This window comes from Streptopelia decaocto (assembly GCF_964273445.1).
Source record: "Streptopelia decaocto genome assembly, chromosome: 19".
NCBI classification, from domain to species: Eukaryota; Metazoa; Chordata; class Aves; order Columbiformes; family Columbidae; genus Streptopelia; species Streptopelia decaocto.
The window spans coordinates 5,191,346-5,209,650 of NC_138674.1; the positions used below are offsets into that span (position 1 = coordinate 5,191,346).

At 48.8% G+C, this 18,305-nt stretch overlaps 1 protein-coding gene across 5 annotated transcripts in view; it reads left to right on the forward strand.

The window, feature by feature from the left end:
• Positions 1-550: 550 nt before the first annotated feature.
• Positions 551-18,305, forward strand: part of PPP1R12B (protein phosphatase 1 regulatory subunit 12B) — a 129,056-nt gene continuing 111,301 nt past the window's right edge. For all 5 annotated transcript variants that reach the window (XM_082068915.1, XM_082068911.1, XM_082068912.1 and 2 more), the window contains exon 1: positions 551-1,046. In XM_082068915.1, coding sequence (XP_081925041.1) covers positions 759-1,046 — 288 coding nt within the window. In that variant the 5' untranslated portion in view covers positions 551-758. The remainder of the gene's footprint in view (positions 1,047-18,305) is intronic.

Here is an 18,305-nt window from a genome sequence, read left to right on the forward strand (position 1 = left end):
GGTTGTGGAGTCTCCTTCTGTGCAGACATTCCAACCCGCCTGGACACCTTCCTGTGTAACCTCATCTGGGTGTTCCTGCTCCATGGGGGGATTGCACTGGATGATCTTCTGAGGTCCATTCCAATCCCAAACATACTGTGATACTGTGACATGGGTTGGTGCCGGGGTTGGGTTATGGTTGGACTCGAGGGTCTCTTCCGACCGAAATGATTCTATGGTTCAGCGTCCTCCTGGCCGCCTCAGTGGCACCTGCGCGGGCAGGAGGGGCAGCTGGACCTGCCAGATCCGGCCCGTTTTCCCCGTCAGACGGGGCTCTGCGTTGTGTTTCTCCCCACTCTCCCCGTCGCTCGGCCCGCGGGGGCTGCCCGGCGCTCCCTGCCCCGCCGGCGGGCGCACGGCGGGCGGCGCGGGCTCCTCAGGCCGCGCACAGCGGCCCCGCTCGGCGGCGGGAGCGGGGGCGGCGCGGCGGGCGGGCGCTGCCATGGCGGCCGGGCGGGAAGGCGGGCGCGGGGGCCGCTGGGAGCTGTAGTCCGGGCGGCGCCCAGGTGCGGCGGCGCGCGGGGCCCGCCGGGAGAGGCTCCCGCCCCGCGGGCAGGTGCGGCCCCGCCCGCGGGAACTACATGTCCCGGGATGCCGCGGGGCGCGGGCGGCGCGGGCGCGGCGGCCGTGGGGGCGTAGCGAAGATGGCGGCGGGGGCGCTGCGCCCCGCTCCCGGCTGAGGCGCCGAGCGCTCCCTGCGCCTCAGTGCGGCGGCGGCGATGTCGGAGCCGGAGCACCTGGGCGGGAAGCGGGCCGAGTCGGCGCGGCTGCGGCGGGCCGAGCAGCTGCGGCGCTGGAAGGGCTCCCTGACCGAGCAGGAGCCGGTGGCGGCGGGGGGCGGCCGGGGCCGGCACCGCGGCGCCGGGGGGTCCCGCGTCCGCTTCGAGGAAGGCGCCGTGTTCCTGGCCGCCTGCTCCAGCGGGGACACCGAGGAGGTGAAGCGGCTGCTGGGCCGCGGCGCCCGCATCAACACCACCAACGTGGACGGGCTGACAGCGCTGCACCAGGTACCGGGGGAGCCGGGCCCGGGGGGCGGCCCGGCGGGCCCTTCCCTGCGCCCGCCGCCGCTGAGGGAGCGGGGGGGGCGCCGGCTGCGGCCCCTCAGCCCCGGAGCTGGGGGGGGGGGCGAGGATTTGGGGCGCTGCTGGCGGGGGGGGAGGGCAGAGCGGTACCTGCAGCACCGGGAGTGGGTTGTTTATAAACAAAGCCATGACAGAGAGCTTTGATCTCAGCCTCATCCTGCATATTTAACCCGTGTCTGAAGCACAGACCTAATTCAGAGGCGAGCGTGGTAGCGTATTCCAGTCGAGCAGCTTGATGCACCGAGTTCTCACAGGGATATTAAGCAGCTTAATTAGCAAAATAAAGCGTTGGGCTGGCAGAGCTGCGAGCCTGGTTAGGTGGCCAATTTATTAATTTTTCTTTTAAAACTTCTGACTCTGTGCTTGGGCTCTGCTGAAATAACAGCAGAGCTCAGAAAATTTCCCGCCGGGGGTGCAGTGTTTGCAAGGTCAGAAGCGTCTCGTTGGCTCCTGTGTTTGTGTTATATCGGAGTTGCCTTGAAACTCCCCAGAGTGCTCTTCAGCAGCCTTTGCAGAGACCAGAGAGTGCCCGCGTCTCAGATAAGCAACGTAGGTTCTATTAATAATCTTTCAAATGTGCTGAAGAACATACAGAAGTGGTCGCCTTGCCCGTCTCGAAACATGTGCTGGGTTTCATCTGTAGCTTTTGCTGTTGTGCAAATGAGCAGGAATGTCAGGGAGCCTGTGAAATTCCTGCCCGTTAATGTTGGGAAACCTGTTGCTGCCTCAGACTGATTCAGAATTTAGCAGGGCATGTGAAATCAGTGTCCCAGATTGTTGCATCTGGTCAGCGAAATGAATCAGATTTGAATTCGGGCCAGCCTCGGCAAGAGAATTCTTTTAGCTCAAGATCTTGTAGATTAAGCATGTAGTATAGTGACGGGACCAGGGGAAGAAGCACAGCCCAGGAATAACATCTGGAAATAATGTGTTTCTAAAGAATAATGCTTTAATAGCACAAATAGCAGGACAGTAATTGAGTTGATTAGATTTTCTTCTTTGCTGGTAATATTGAACTGAAGCACTTGGGACGTTTAGAAGCTCGGTTCGTGAGCTCGCTTGCTCGTGGCTGTCAGTGAACAAGGAACGCTGATATTTGTTCATTTTGTTCTGTAGTTACAAAAATAAATTATGAAGCAAAGACCATAGGAACTTACGGGCCATCAGGTTGAATGAGACTTCAGTTGGCAAAGCAGAGAACTTTGTAATGGCTCAGGGTTTGGGGTTTTTTTTTGGTATAGCAATAGAAAATAAGTTATGCTGCTTAGGTAACCTCCAATACAGCGTGTCTACATTTATTATCAGATAAGTAAAGGATTCTGTAGACACTGTTAAAATCCAGTTATTGAAAGCATTTTGACAAGCAGGAGGGCTGAATCTAAGGGGGGCAGACGCGCGGTAGGGTTGGGATGGCTTCAAAAGGGTTTTCCAGTCGGGATTGATTCTCAGCTCCTCAGGAGTATCCGGGGGTCTTGCTGATGCACGTAATGTGACGCTTGGCCCAAAGTGTCTTGTGAAGTGCGTTGGACTCATCGGACAATGGGTGATTATCTCTGCAAGGTCAAACTTCTTTCGAGCCGTGTATTGAGAAGCAGGCTGCAAATATAATTCTGTATACATAAAGAACAGCATCTTAGGAGCTGAATATCGGGTAACACTGGACGGTAACGCCTAAGGCTTGATACTTGGAAGAGCTTTTAGATGAGTGAGTAGTCAAGCAGATGCTGGCTGGACACATAAGAAACTTTACAGGAAGGGAGGTTGACTTTACTTTGAATTTAATAAGAGCTTTATTCCAATGTCTTCTTTATCACTGAACATGTCCAAAATATGTATGTTTTCATATTTCTTGGGGAATTAAACTGCCTATGGTGAGGTGTCAGCTGAGGTACGGTTAGGTTGAGGGTCCCCAGAGTGCTGGTTGACAAATGAAATTAATGTAGTACATGAGGATTATTTTTAATAACTTCTCTTAATATTAGATACATAATATTATGAGATACAGGCCAGATGGTAGTGACTGTCTGCTCTCGTTTAATACTTGTAAAATTGAATGGCCATGTAGTGAGGAAAACAGTTGGAAAGAGTTTGCTTTGTTGAAGGAAAGACTGGGCAATTTTCTTTTTATTCGGTTAAAGAACTTGCTATTGACTACAAGCAAATGTCTTTTTTGACTAACGGAAGGGTTAACCAAGTCAATTGACTTAATTTGTCAGAGTCGGCATCTGCTTCTACAAAACCTAAGGCCAGTCTTAGGAGCTGGCTTAGTTTGTTCGAAGTGCCCCAAATGATGTGTGGCGTTCAACAAAGGTAAAATTACACTTTCTCTAGTTTCTGGGACTAAGAACCATTGTGTGCTTTCTTGCTGGGTGAGAAGCTGGCTTTGCTATCTGTAACTATGAAGCTGTATTTTGAAAATGACTTTTTAAATGACAAGAGGTATTTCTGAACCTCCAGCTTGTGTCGTCCTCCTCTCTGGAGGCATCAGGTGCAGTATAAACCTACACGAGTGGCCAGTGTCCGTTATCTGGGCTGTGGCTTCGGTTATGCGTGTTGTCCTTAGGGCCTGCGGAATGCTTTTGGATGAACGTTAATCCCTTATTATTATCAGTGATTAGCTTAATTAATTGAATATAGTATATTTTTGGCAATGGTTTTGTGTCTAACACAGGATGGGAAGGGGGATAGCAGCTAAATGTGAGTGAAGATCTAGAAGTCATCGAGAAAACTGCTACCAGTGGGTGAAACAAGTTACTGGTCACAGCTGCACTTGTGTAGTGTTTGCAGATGGTGGAGGCAGAGATGAAACACTCTCTTCCTCCTGAGCGACAGATGGAACCCAGGAGCAGACTTGACAAAAAATGAGTCGTAAGGGAAAACAAATCTGACACTTGTGGTTGGGACGGCATCTCCATGTGTAATAGGCGATGCTCGACTGTCTTTAAGCACCGGTTCACAAACGATGACAACAGGGAAGATGGTAAATCATCAAAGGGCAGACAGAGGATAAACAAGCTCTTTCCCTTTTGCCTGTTCCACGGGGAAGTGAGTTGCTCATGAAATGACTCCCGAGTTTGTCGCTTATTGTGGCCTGCCCCTTGCTTTTGGCTTATTTTCAGGTGCTGTGCGACTGTAGTAATTCAGAAGCTGCTTCATGAGAATTCAGGTACTTTGGCCGGTGATGCTGGGTTGGCAGCGGAGGCTCTGACCTCCCTGGCACTCCCACTTTACGTTATTCCTGCTTTGGAGCCAGAGCTGTAAAACTGCCGGCATGCCTGGTTGCTCTTCAGAGCTTTATAGAGCGACATCCATGTCAGACTAAGACTGGCCAAGTTTTGGTTGCTGCTCAACAAATTAGCCCCCTTTGCCCACTTCCAAATGTTCTGTGCAGTCCCAGCAAAGCAGAAGGCAGCAGGATTTTTGGACAGTCCAAAACCACAGCTGGGGGTAACGTGGTACGGATCACTCTCCCTAATCCCAGTGGTCTGGAGACTTTTGGGAGAAGGTGCTGACTCTGGAACAAAATCCATGAGATGGAGGGGAAGGGAGAGAGGATTCCTGTGTGGATTTGTGCTTTTTCTAGCTAGGACATCACTGAGAGCATGGAGCGAAGGGCTGGAACTGAAGGAGCCTGCATTTGTTTTACAGGAGAACTAAGATAAACCCAACAGTCATTACCCACACCGAGCACTCAGCAACAGCTTCTAGAACTATCTTAATCACCAAAAGGTAAAATTAATTTGTGCCTTGAAATGCAAGGACATAACATATGGTGGCATGAAAACTCTTGAACGAAGCGTTCAGGTACTACATACCCATATGGTTGGGGCGACACAGCTGCACTTTAAGGTAGTTTACCTTCTGATCTTTTAGTCGGTGATGATAGTGTCCTACATCAGGCTGCATTTTTGAAGATTGGGTGGCTGCATTGCCTAAAAATACATCAGTCCTAGGAAGAGGAGGTTATCTAGGGAGAGTCATACCTTTTCCACCACCCTCGGCAAAGTTTCTTTCCAAAGGTATGCTTCTGCCAATGAAAATAGAAGTTGCAAGCTGTTTGTACTGTATTTAACGCTGCTCATCAAACTGAAATCTGACACTGTCAAAAATAGCGTTTATCACTAGGGTAAGTGAATACTTTTTTGGGGGTTTCACTTATAAGAGAGAATACAATAGTATGCACTCTAAAGTGTGGAAGCTTGGAAGCTACTTGCAGTACATGGGGAATTGATTCAACAAAGCTAGTTGAAATCTGAAGTGCTGTTTTACCAACCTAATGCCTTTATTTTCTTGCTTTTGGCTTACTCAGTCCCTTTTTTGGCTCCATGTTTTGTCCCTGTGGGTTAGTTCAATTGTCTGTCCCTTGCATCTCGATTTCCAAACAGTCTCCTAAGTGGGCAGAATTAACTCTAGACTAAACAAACTAACCTTGAACTGAGAGGAGTGAGAGCCTTGGGGAACCTTGCAGCATTTGGAGGGAATTTTCCTTTGGTTTGGGGCAGTTTGTCACCTGGTTAGTTGGGCTTTGGGAGACTGGAGCCAACTCAGCTACTGGATGCTGGGAGGAAACTTACTCTGGTTTAGTAAGTAGATAGATATTTGTGATGGGAAATGTGCATCTTCATTGTTTCCTTCCTCAGGCTCTGTTTATGCTGTCTAGTGATTAGATGAGTCAAGCTCCGTTGCTCCCCATAAACAGCGAGCAAGTGAAGTGATAAGATTTTCAGCTACAACTTCCTTTATGGCAGCAGCTACAAGTGAGACCTGGGTCCCTTAATGCTGCCTGTGGAAAAGTTCTCATCTCTACATCTGTGCAGAGCCCTGGCCCTGTGTGGAAATCCTTGGGAAGCGAAGGTATTTTAGGGAAAGCTTGTTATACTCAACACACGCTGAAAGCTTTCTGCCTTTTGCAAATAAAACTCTTGAGCCCGTGTTAGAGGTGGAGACAAGTCCTTAATGCTGCACCGTTGTCTGAATCAACAATGGTCGATGGGAAATGCAGGAAGGAGCAATGAAGGCAGCGCCTGGAGCGGTCGCGGCTCCGAGCCGGGTCTCCCCTTGGCACGGCCAAAACGTTAAAGGCAGCGTCTGTGTGCAGAACTCTCTCCACTGTCACCTAGATGAAACTACCGTCATCCTGGTATTGCTTTTGCAATTTATAATGCCTCTTGCTTATTTTAGCGGTGAGCGTTAGGGGCTGGGAGCTGTTTCTATTCCAAACAGGTTTAGAGGCTTAGAATTCAGATTAGGTACTGCGGGGCTTGCGAGATGTCTTAAGTGCTGTGTATTGTAATATACTGAGGTAATAACTGACTAATATTAAAATATAAGACTTGAATTGGTATGCGAGCTCTCAACTGAGGATTCATATATACCATAAGTCACAAAGGCCTGTCAGACAGTGCATATTAGAACAATCGTTTTAAGAAGGTTGGGAGAGGGGAATATTATATAAGTGGTTGTATAAACTGAGAATTTTTTAATTTCTAAATTTTGAATACAAACGAGGGCAAGGGGAGCATTAACTACTCTGAAACGTCTACTCTGCTTCTTAAAAAACAGGGTTAGCACTCAGGGCTGGGATAAAACCGGATCGAAAGAGAAGCCCAGACCCTTTTTGTGGAACAGCAGCCCCCACTCTCCAGTCGCGAGCTCTCCGAGTGAGCCAAGCGTTTGACCTGCTGATAATGGTATGGCCCCAGCACGCTGAAGGTGCCCAGTTAGAAATCCTGGGATGTGAGTCTGCGGTTTATTTTCAGCTGTCCTTCTGGCGGGAGGTGCAACAGCTGTCCCTGCAATCTCCTTTCTTGGGCTGCAGCAAACTGATCTGCGCGGGGTGGAAGGTGCGGGAGGAGCTGGTCCCTCTCCCTTAGAGCGAACAGCTCCATGTATCAGAATTTCAGGGGAGCTATTGGTGGGGATTAAGGTGCTTGTTTTCCTGGGGTTCACTCAGCAGGAGTGGATTTAACGCGCCTGTGCAGGGAAACGTTTTCAAGGTGCCGTGAGCTCCTCGGGAATGGGGCGAAGCGATGTGCCTGCACCATGGCTGCGCGATGAGCTCCAGCTGCACGGCTTGGCGGTGCCCGACTTAATTCCTCCCTTTGCTCCAGAGATGTGTCTCTTACTGTGGTGCAACATGACCATTCTTAAACCCTTCAAATGTGTGTTTTTCAGAGGGAGGTTGCTTTTCTAGGTTGCCAGGCTAGTGAGAATGATCTCCCGCGCTGCTGACAGCCGAATCCCCACAGTCAGGCCTCCCTTTACTCATCAAGCTGTTGACAATCGTGAACATCAAAATTCTTGATTCAGACACCTACACAATTTCTCATGACAGCGTTCATTCGAAATAATTACAACGTACAGTACTTAGAAATGACTGGTATTTTAGAAAATACATCTGTGTGCGCTCTTGTTAAATGTTTTCATGTTAAACAGATTTTTGATAGATCAGTCTCCTTGCAACTTCGAACTCTCAGCTTAGATATAGTCTTTGCTCATCTGAAAATAACTGGAAAAATCACTCTTTAAGAGTAAATAGTGGGGGGGCGTTTAATGCTGTTTTTTCTTAGTAGCTTGTTTGCTGTATCTAGAAAAAAAATTAAAGGGTCTTAACTTGTAAGAGTCTCACTAGAAATGTTTCCATAATACAATAAGCTGACCTTGTAGAGGGACACAAGCCATTTCAGCATTGCTTCTCCAGCATTCAGCCTTGCTCATAAATCTTTGTGAAATGTACAGAATGCAGAATGACCACCTGCCATTCGCCTTTTATGTGTCGCTGCCTTTTCAGGGTAAAACTAAACCTGGCCCCTCTGCGGTGCTCCGAGCCGGAGCATTGATTTGCCACAGCGATTGCTCACCATCCATTTCTGGAATCTGTCTGAAGCCACCTCCTATTTATAATTTGTCATTCCTTGCTGTCTTAGACAGTTAGTGCGATTTCCTTACAAAGCTTTATGCTTCTTTACATCTGAAATCATGCAATAGCAACAACTCGTAGTATCAGGCTTTGTCCGAACTCAACTACTGGTTTAGCAAGAGGTGAATGGGTTAGTGAACTCATGGGACTTTGTGTGTGGCCTCTGCTGGCCTAAACTGGCTTATGTCTGTTTAATTTGGCCTTGTAAATATAATACCATAACCCAAATGGGTGTAAACCAGCTTGGAGCTGGTAGGGCCCGCACATGGAGCTGCGCCGAATTAACCAAACTGGTTTTGTGCTTGAATCGTTGGCATCGTGCGGTACTGCTGCAATGGTTTTGTTCTCAAGTCAAAGTATGAAGGGGAGTTTCTCTTCAAGGATTTGGATTCATGTGAATTGTCAGCCTTACGCAAAACAATTATTAGTTATGGATTCATCTTTGAGTGACTTGATACTCCGCGCGAGATGTGTTAATAGGGATTTCTGCCTTGGAAATTGGTGGGCTGGGTGAACTCTAACCCAGCCGTGAGTAATGGGGCTCGATTTAAGTGTTTTGGTGCAGCCAGGACACTGCTCTGAGCGGCAAGGTTAACAGAGACCCATCAGAACATTTCCCTTAAATACTATTGTGGTTTTGGAGGATGAAATGTTCTAATTTTTAATCTAACAAGCCATTTTTCTACCCCGTTTGCTCTCTGTAAGCGAGATGACATGCTCTCCAGTGCCGACAGCTTGGCTGTTTTTGTGGAGAACGACCAAATCTGAGCAAACCGGTTGCATTAGCACAGCGCACACCTGTGCAGGAAGAGGTGCACATCCTGAGCCCGGGCAGGAGTTTAGCGGCACCCGTGACACTCACACAAACACTACACACTTGCCAAGTGTCTGATTTGTTATTATTTTTTTAAAGCAATGTGATCATGGCAGCAGAAGTTCTGTGCTAGCAAACCGCATGCCTTTGCTTCAGTATTTTAGTGAACATTGCAAGGGATCATAGAATTGCAGAATCATTTAGGTTGGAAAAGCCCCTCAAGATCATTGAGTCCAACTCTTCCCCCACCCCTGGCACTGCCCCCTGTCCTGAGAACCTCATGTCCGTCTGTCCAACCCTCCAGGGATGGTGACTCCAGCACTGCCAGGGCAGCCTGTTCCAATGCCCCACAGCCCTTTGGGGAGGAAATGTTTTCCTACACTTTGCATTAATATAACCATTTCAGTTTCCAAAATTGATTACACTGGCAAAGATGCTTTCAAAGCAACTTTGTAGCACAAGCAAAATGCTGCGTTCCAGCCTATTACCACAGCATTTTCCTTTTCTTTGTGGTGCAGGAGGTAGATTTTAAGCAGTCTGCAGCAAGTGTTTCAAGCAGAATTATGAATCCTGAGCTGAAGCAGAGAAGGTTAGAAGGTGCTGCTGACTTGCTACCAAAGCAGGTAGCGTCTCGGTTAAAACCAGCGCTGGTTTATCGCTTGGTGCTGGCTTTCAGTTCTTGTCTTGCTTCGTGCTTCTTTACTGTGTTCTTAGGAAGCCGAGTGGACTACACCGTGCTCCAGCCAGCTCAGCGTACTCCGTGCTGATGTTCTCATCGGTCTTGTTAGCTTTAGGGGAAACTGTACCATGTGCAAGCTTTGAAAGGTCCAAGTTGTGTTTAAAACTACTGTCCCAAAGACTTTTAAGAAGCGGAAAGTCAATGCCATGTGTCAGAGGCTCTTCCAGACAGTTATATTGATAGTCCATAAAAGCGGTTATCTTGACTGCCTCTCATCTGTCTGCTCTGCCTCCCTGAGAACTCAGCAGGGCTTTTTCTGCAGAGTATTCTCTCCCAGGGCAGGACTTTCCATTTGTCTTGGTTGACCTTCTCAAGCTCTGTCAGGCCACTTCTCCAGCCTGGGTAGGTCCCTGTGTGAAGGTTCTCCTGCCCCAGCCACACCAACCGGTTTGGTATCACATGCAGACTTGTTGAGAGTGCTCCCTGTCCCATCACTGCTGTTGATCAAGTCTGTTAATGAAGACATTGAATTGTATTGACCCCAGTATCAACCCTGAGGGCTGCCACTGGAGACCAGCTGCCAGCTGGACCCTGATATTCCAGACCATTTTCCATCACCTTATCATCTGCTTCTGTAGTCCAGCCAATCTGCCTATTAAGAATACTGTCAGGGATGGTGTCAAAGGTGTACCGTGCTTGCTCTGTTGTCATCCACCCAGCCAGCTTGTCATGCTGGAGGGCAATCAAATTGGGCAAGATTTGCCACTGGGGCTTTTCCTGGTCACCACCACCTCCTGCACGCTGCTGGAAATAGCTTTGGGAAGATCTACTACAAAGCCTTTCCAGGGATAAGGTGGGACTGACAGGCCCAGAGTTCCCTGGATCCTTCTTACGTGATGGGCAGTGGTTCATGTCATCAGGAGCCTCTCTTTGTCACCACAACCTTTGAAAGACGACAGTGACTCTGCAGTGACATCAGCCAGCTCCTCCTCAGCCGTGTCTGCATCCTGCCTGGTTCCAAAAGCCATCTGTGGCCATTGCTTCCCCTTTATTCCCCATTGGGGCCCCGGTGCTGTACAGTGGAGCTGCTGGGACCAGTCTGCTTGTCCTGGGAACTGTCCGTAGCCCGTTCCTTCTGGTGCGTGTGCCCGTTGTGTCGCAGCAGCTCCTGCAGTGCTCCTGTACTCGTGTGCGCTGCAGGAGGCTTCAGTCTCACTTCCCTGTAGCTCCTTGCAGCAGCTGTCAGACACTCCTGTGCACAGCAAACTAAACATTTCTGGGGCATTTTCTTGATTTCCTTATCTCGCTGATTTTTTTTTTGTTGTTGTTCCTTCGAAAAAATTGAAGTTTTAAGGTGAGGTCCCTGCTGGGAGGGAAATAGGAGGGGTTCTTTCTAGTTGACTTGTCTCTTAACTTCTTCACAGTTCAGTCTTGCAGGAACGCAGCTAGTGAGCAGTTGCTGTCATCTCATACCTGCGATGCCTCCCCTGCTTTTTGGTGCAAACTTGCACGATGACTTAACCCACGATTCGAAACTGCTTATCTGTCAGCACCAGTTCAGTTCTCAGGCATGTCGTGACCTCTTTTCTTCAGGAGTAGACACGCAATAAGAAGTACTGCCAGGTAGTATCTCCCAAGGGAGATGCTGATTGTGGATTTCTGTTTCTCACTACCACTTTGGTAAATACTTCTTAACCATCTTGCAATGCAGACATCAGTGGCTATTAAGGCTAGGGGTATTCTCTTATCTTTCTTGGCTGCTGTAATTTTGTTAATGGGCTTAGTGATCATCTTCCAGTTGCTGAGGAATGCTTCTTGCTGCTGCCATGTGCAGAATGGCTGACACTGGAGGAAATGCTTGATAAAGCGAGCTGAACTGTCGTTTTTGGCTTGTAAGTCCGCTTTAATGGAACCATTTTTACTTTCAGTTGAGCTACCGATTGAACCACCACTGCACTTTAAATTTGAGCTGTTGCTTGGTGCCAGCTGAGTCTGGAAGGGGGTGCAGGGGGCACTGGGGTACAATTGGGCTCTGTGGGGGTGAGTAGCTGTAGCTGTTGCCAGCAGCCCATGAGCGATGGCTGCTCCGTCCCTGTGGATCAGCTGCAAGAGCGAGCAGCCATAGGCAGCAGGGCTTAGCTCGTGTCCTTGCACAAAGCATGACTTAGAGTCCAGCTTTGCTTAACCTGAGCATCCACATGAGCTTGTGGAGAGTCGGCCAGGACTCTCCAGCCCGGTGTGCCCAGCCTGCCCGAGCAGATGGACACGCTGCCCTGGGAGCGGGTTGAGGCAGCTTGGGGTGCCAAACCTGGGTCCAGGCAGAGCGCTGCTCCTGCCGGCCGTGGGGAAACCTGCCTGGTGGGTATGACCCAGCAGCACCCGTCATTTGTAGACCGGCCTTTCCGCAAGCAGGGCAGCGAGGGGAGAGCGAGTTTTGGCCGCTTGAGTCCCACCCTTGGGCCAAGCTGAATATCCTCTGGCTGGGAGGAGAAGGAACTGGTGAGGAAAACAGCACTGTTGACAACTTATTGCTCTGTATTCCTCTTGATAGCCCTGGGTGGGATCCAGCTCCTGTTTGTTTGCTGTTCCTGCTCAGTCCCACTGTGTGCCGGCTGCTCTGAATCCCCGCGCTGTGAGTGCTGTGATCTGGACACATTCTGCACCAAAGTGCCGCTCCAGGGGTTTTGAGCTTCTTTCCAGTCCCCGTGTCACTTGCGTACCCGCTGCCATTTGTTTTGCAGACCCACTGTCGCTTGGGGAATGCTGAAAGCCATAGGAGTTCCCTGCAGTGTCTGCACTTTTTACCGCCCCAGTGTGAGGGACCCCAGTGAGAGACTGGGGGTGTTGGACCTCCGGGAAAGGCTCGATACCTCCAGTTTCGGGTGTGATGATCCTCCCCTCCCCTCCCAGAGTTTGCTGCGTCCCTTCCCCGCTCACACGCGTGTTCTCGGTCTCGGCTCCGACACGTGGAGCTGGAAGGTGGTGGAGATTGAGGAGGTGAGGTGGGTGAGTCAAGGCGAGTCCATTTGCTGCAGACAAGTGGAACTTATGCAAACTTCTGCATAGCGTATCTATGGAACGGGGAGACTTTCAATGGGGAGAATTGAAAAGTGATGATATGGTGGAATTTAAGTCCTAATGATTTCAAAATTGAAAGAATGATACATTGTTCCTTGTGACATACCGTCTTTTGTGTGGGGTGGCCCGTGTGCTTTCTCCTCTCTATCATAAATCACTGGAATAGATACATGCTATATTCAGGGAGCACACAGTATCTTATTTTTTTTCCTGGGGAGTATTAGGAGAATCTGAGTCTTGGATCCAGCTCATCTAAATGGTTTCAAATGACAAATCTGTCCCAGTTTTGCCATTGTGCGCTGAGCAGTTTTGCAGCGCTCCTCAGCGAGTCACTGAGCTGTATCTGTTGTGTGTAACCTGTCACTCCAACCAGCGAGCAGAGGCGCATCCCTGCAGCGGGACCACGTCCGAGGGAGGTGACAGTTCTCTGTGCTGCTGGTTCCCAAAAGGGACTCCAAGGAGAGCCTGGGAAATGCTAAACCCAAAGGAACCAAGAAGCACGTGGAGGGGAGGAATCCAGGCGAGGTGGTACGGTTGGACATCCAAAATGCCTTTGACAGGGTCTCTCTACAGAAGCCCTAAGAAACAAAGGTGTTGTGAAATAAAAAGAGGTGTTATCATTGATTAATCACTGTCTGAAAGAGATAAAACAAAGGCCGGGAGTAAAAGATGAGTTTGCAGGAGGAAGAGGAGTTATCCTGTGTGTATCTCCGCACACCCGAATGGGAGACGGAAGAGCGAATAAAGAGCGAGGTAACAGTTTGTCCATGGTGCTGCATATTCAGGGTAATAAAGTGAAAGCTGGCAGTGGAGGGTTTCACAATACTGGCTAATTTGCTGATAAAATGGCTGGTGAAATTTGGTCGGTAAATGGGAAGTAATGCTTCTGGGGAAACAGTGGATTCCAGTCCAGCTTTTACAGGCTGGAAAAGGTTTTCTGAGGCTTTAATGTGACACTAGAGAAGTACTGCAGTGGGTTAGGAAGCAAATAAAACATTAGGAATTCTTAAGAAAGGAATAAATAAAGTCATAAAGCCAGTATAAGATCACGTTATACCCATCTGTACATTAGTACGTGCGGTCTTCTTTCTACCATCTCAAAAAAGATAGCAGTCAATAGAAAGATATGGGAAATAACAGCGAGGTGATCAAAGGCATGGAGTGATTTCTGTACAAGGAAAGATCAACACTGTCTGTGAATCTTTTTCACTGGTGGAAAGCCACAAGCACTGAGGTATCCATGATTACCCATGAGATGTGATTAGGCATGATTTTATTTTCCCCCAAGAAGGAATTAAAGGACATCAGAATTTTCAAACACTTTTTGTCCAATGTAAAATTCAGCTGTGGGACTCGTTGCTTTAGGACATTGTGCCAAAAGCTTAGATATGTTCAGAGAATCCTTGATGGGTGTAAATTCAAACTAAGCTAGAGATCGCCGGGCTCTGGGAAGGTATGGCAGGGAGATCCCCTCTATGATATACAGAATAATTAAAAAGGCATTATTTATTCCAGATTAGAGCCAAGAAGAGAAATAAGATAGGGCAGAATTAATAAGGTCAGATACCTTCTCAAATGTTAAAGCAATAGCTTTAAAATGAAAATCTAGCGATTTTGAGAAGGCATTGCATAAATGGTGGGCAGTTATGCTTTGTATTTAATATGCAATTCTGTTGAATTTTTAGGGATCTTGAAGATTGTATTTCAAAGCATCCTCTAAACTAGAAGAAAAATAGGTATTAATGTATGTATGGGATATCACCTTGCTAATCCACGAGGTTTTGAGCCTTTTTCTATTCCTGGCTTGCAGCAACCTGAACTGATAGATCTGACAGACCAACAGATTTAGGTGTTCTCACAAGGAAGGATTTCATGTTTTCTTCATGATTTGCACTAACTTTCCTTCCCTGGATGACTGACAAACAAGATGTGACCTTCGCAGCCCTAAAGGGTTTGTCTTTTACATGGGTATCGCTCGAGTTATTCCGCACAAGCGCTCCCATTGCTGGAAAAGATAAGCGGTAAATTTGTCTGTCCCTTGGTGAGGGATTGAGGACCGTGCCAACCTGTGCACCAGCAGCGCCGAGCTTTCCACTTCACAGCGTATTGCGTGAGTTATTTTTGATCCCTTATTAATAGAAGGAGCCCTGTGCTTATGGCCAAATATTGTCTTATAGCTATTTTGAGTATCGGCTTGTCTACAGCTCAGCCGCTCCACAGAATTCATTCTTTTCCATTTAGTTGAGGTGCTGTTAATCTTTAAGAAAATTGCTCAGTGTTGCAGAAAGTGAGCGAGGAACAAAGAATCGATTGTAGCCGCCGGGAGGGAATCCATGTGCTGACATTTTGCCCGGCTTCCTGCACATTGTGCTGGCCGCTTAGAAATTCAAGGCCTGGCCAAAACAAAACTGCTGCATTAGGGAAAATAAGACATTTTAATGGAATCTGATTGCAGGGTTATCTCTTCAAATATAGCATTATGGTGATGTGACACTGAGTCTTGGAAATGGGGAGATACCTGGTGTTGGCAAAGCTGCCAGGTCTTTATTGTTTTAAGTCTTCTATTTGTTGTCGGTGACCGGGACCGCTCACCCTGCTCCAGTCTGGCTAAGCTGCTTTCTTAATCCTTTGGCTTCTTGGAGCAGCGCTTTGATAGTTCTGCTCCGTAGCACCGTGCTGCAAGCTGCATCTTTTCCTCTACCGTTGGTGTGGCTTTTTGGCATTTGCTCTTTCCGGGCCGGCGTCTGGCACTGGCGGCGCTGGGCTGCAGCAGAGCACGGAAGGCACGAGTTGAGCGGAGCTTTATTCCAAAGCCGGTTAACTCATCCAGTCCTAAACACCCTCGCGAAGAGCTCGTCTGTGCTCCCCCTGGAACCTGCTCCTCAGCGCTTGGGAAGCGTCTGTCCCAGTTCCACTTTCTTCCAAATGAAACCAAATCTTTGTTTTCCTCCTGTTGCAGTTGCTTTCCTTTCCATACCAACCTTCCCATGAGTGGAAGACTCTATTCTCCTCCAGCTTTTTTCCTTTTACATAGATACAGTAAAGCTGGGTTTATTTAACCTTTCCAACCAGCTGATGTCTTCTAAACTCACAGTGAGCTTTGTTGTTCTCTTCTGGGCTTCTTAGGACCACGTTGCTTTCAAATGGAACGTGATGCTTCAGTGGAGAACTCTCCAGCCCAAGAATAATGTTCTTCAGGGCCTTACAACCAGTAGTTGTCTGTAATGTATTCCAGAATGAGATTTGCTTTCACAGAATCCCAGAGTGTCAGGGGTTGGAAGGGACCTGGAAAGCTCATCCAGTGCAATCCCCCCATGGAGCAGGAACACCCAGATGAGGTTACACAGGAAGGTGTCCAGGCGGGTTGGAATGTCTGCACAGAAGGAGACTCCACAACCCCCCTGGGCAGCCTGGGCCAGGCTCTGCCACCCTCACCCCCAACAAGTTTCTTCTCAAATTTAAGTGGAACCTCCTCTGTTCCAGTTTGCACCCATTGCCCCTTGTCTTATCACTGGTTGTCACCCAGAAGAGCCTGGCTCCATCCTCCTGACACTCCCCCTTTAGATATCTGTAAACATGAATGAGTCCCCCCTCAGTGTCCTCTTGTCCAGCTCCAGAGCCCCAGCTCCCTCAGCCTTTCCTCACACGGGAGATGCTCCACTCCCTGCAGCATCTTGGTGGCTGCGCTGGACTCTCTGCAGCAGTTCCCTGTCCTGCTGGAACTGAGGGGCCACAACTGGACACAAGATTCCAGGTGTGGTCTCCCCAGGGCAGAGCAGAGGGGCAGGAGAACCTCTCTGACCTACTGACCACCCCCTTCTAACCCAGCCCAGGTCCCATTGGCTTCCTGGCCACAAGGGCCCAGTGCTGGCTCATGGTCACCCTGCTGTCCCCAGGACCCCCAGGTCCCTTTCCCCTACGCTGCTCTCTAATAGGTCATTCCCCAACTGATACTGGAACCTGCTTTCTTCTTCAGCAGCACCCCCTGAGTCATTCAGCCACCCCTTAATTACCCAGTGGGGATGGAAATGGGGGGACATAATGCAAAATTAGAAGTGATGTGAAGGAATCTTCACTTTGTTGTGAGAGTGTTTGTTGGGAGAACTTGGAGTCTGGATTCTGTTCCCTGGTGTTTTCCACCTTCCCTGTTTGGGTTTCAGCTCACACTGGTAAAACGTGCTCTCTATGTTTTTGTTGAACAGGAGGGGCAGAGCTGGGCCTTGTTAGTCCGTGCTGATGAGACTTTGAGACGAGTGTTCACGCAGGCTCAAGGTTTCCAGTCTGCACCGAATCCTGCTGTTTCCGACCCAAACCGAGTCCCTCTGATGCAGCCGCATCGTCTCCCGTTCGTGTGTACCACATCTTTTTAAGTCATGAAGACTAGAATTTGTTGTGAAACTCTAGTGCACCATTACGTAGGGGCCTAATGAGATTTTCTGGTTTGTTTTGTTCCCTTCCAAGTGATTTCTAGCATTTGCTTTGATTTTGGAGTTTGGAGCTGATATTTTCCTACAGCTATTTCTTATAATCCTAGGAGCTTTTTTCTGAATGGCAGTAATAAGCCTTTCATTTTGTTATATGACGTTAGGTGTATTTTTTGCCTGTGATTCACTCCACAGTGATCTGCATTGAATTTCATCTGCCGTTTTCTCACCAGTTGCTCAGTATTATAAGATTCTTCTTCAAGTTTGTCCTTTTCTTTACCCCTTTGAATAGTTTTATCAGCAAACTTTATCACCTCACCAATCACCTTCTCTTCCAGGTCCTTTATTTAGTACATTTGGCAGCACAGAGTCAGGAAAGATTTCTGCGGAGATCTCCAGGAAGAAAATGTATCGGGTATTCTGGTCTCCCCATCACAAAATATGTTTAATTGTGTGAGGGTCTTCTTAGCCGTGCAGTTTGTGTCTTTAGGGGCCTGGGGAGGAGCCTTTGGGAAGTCTCTGTGGATTCTGTCACCTGCATCTCTCTTGACTTCCTGCTTATTTGCTCTTCGAAGGACTCTGGTATCTTTCTGTCATACGACTTTGCGTCCCTTCCATCTTCAGCAGACATGGTGATGCACTCAGGACTGAGGCTGAACTGGGCTGTGTCAGCAAACTTGCCCTCTCCTAAGTTCCTCCTGTTTACCATCTGGGTTATAGGATCATCAGGTGGTTTAGATTGGAAAGGACCTTCAAAGCTCATCTAGTCCAACCCCGGCCATAAGCAGGGACATCTTCACCCAAATCATAAAATCATTGCAGTGGAAGAGACCCTCAGGATCATCAAGTCCAACCATAGCCCAACTCTAGCACTAACCCATGTCCCTCAGAACCTCGTCTGAACGCGTTTCAAACCCCTCCAGGGATGGTGACTCCAGCACTGCCCTGGGCAGCCTGTTCCAATGCCCCACAGCCCTTTGGGGAAGAATTTGTTCCCCAGATCCAACCTCAGCCTCCCCTGGCGCAACTTGAGGCCGTTTCCTCTGCTCCTGGCGCTTGTTCCTGGGGAAGAGAGACCAACAGTGGCCCCGTCCAGCCTGGCCTGGGATGTCTCCAGGGATGGTTCATCCACCACCGCTCTGGCCAACCTGGGCCAGGCTCTCACCACCCTCAGGGCCAACAATTTCTTCCTTGTGCCCAGCCTGAGTTATGGCACTTTGTTTCTGAGGATCGCCTGTGCCACCCACTCGCCAGGCAGACTAATGCGTAG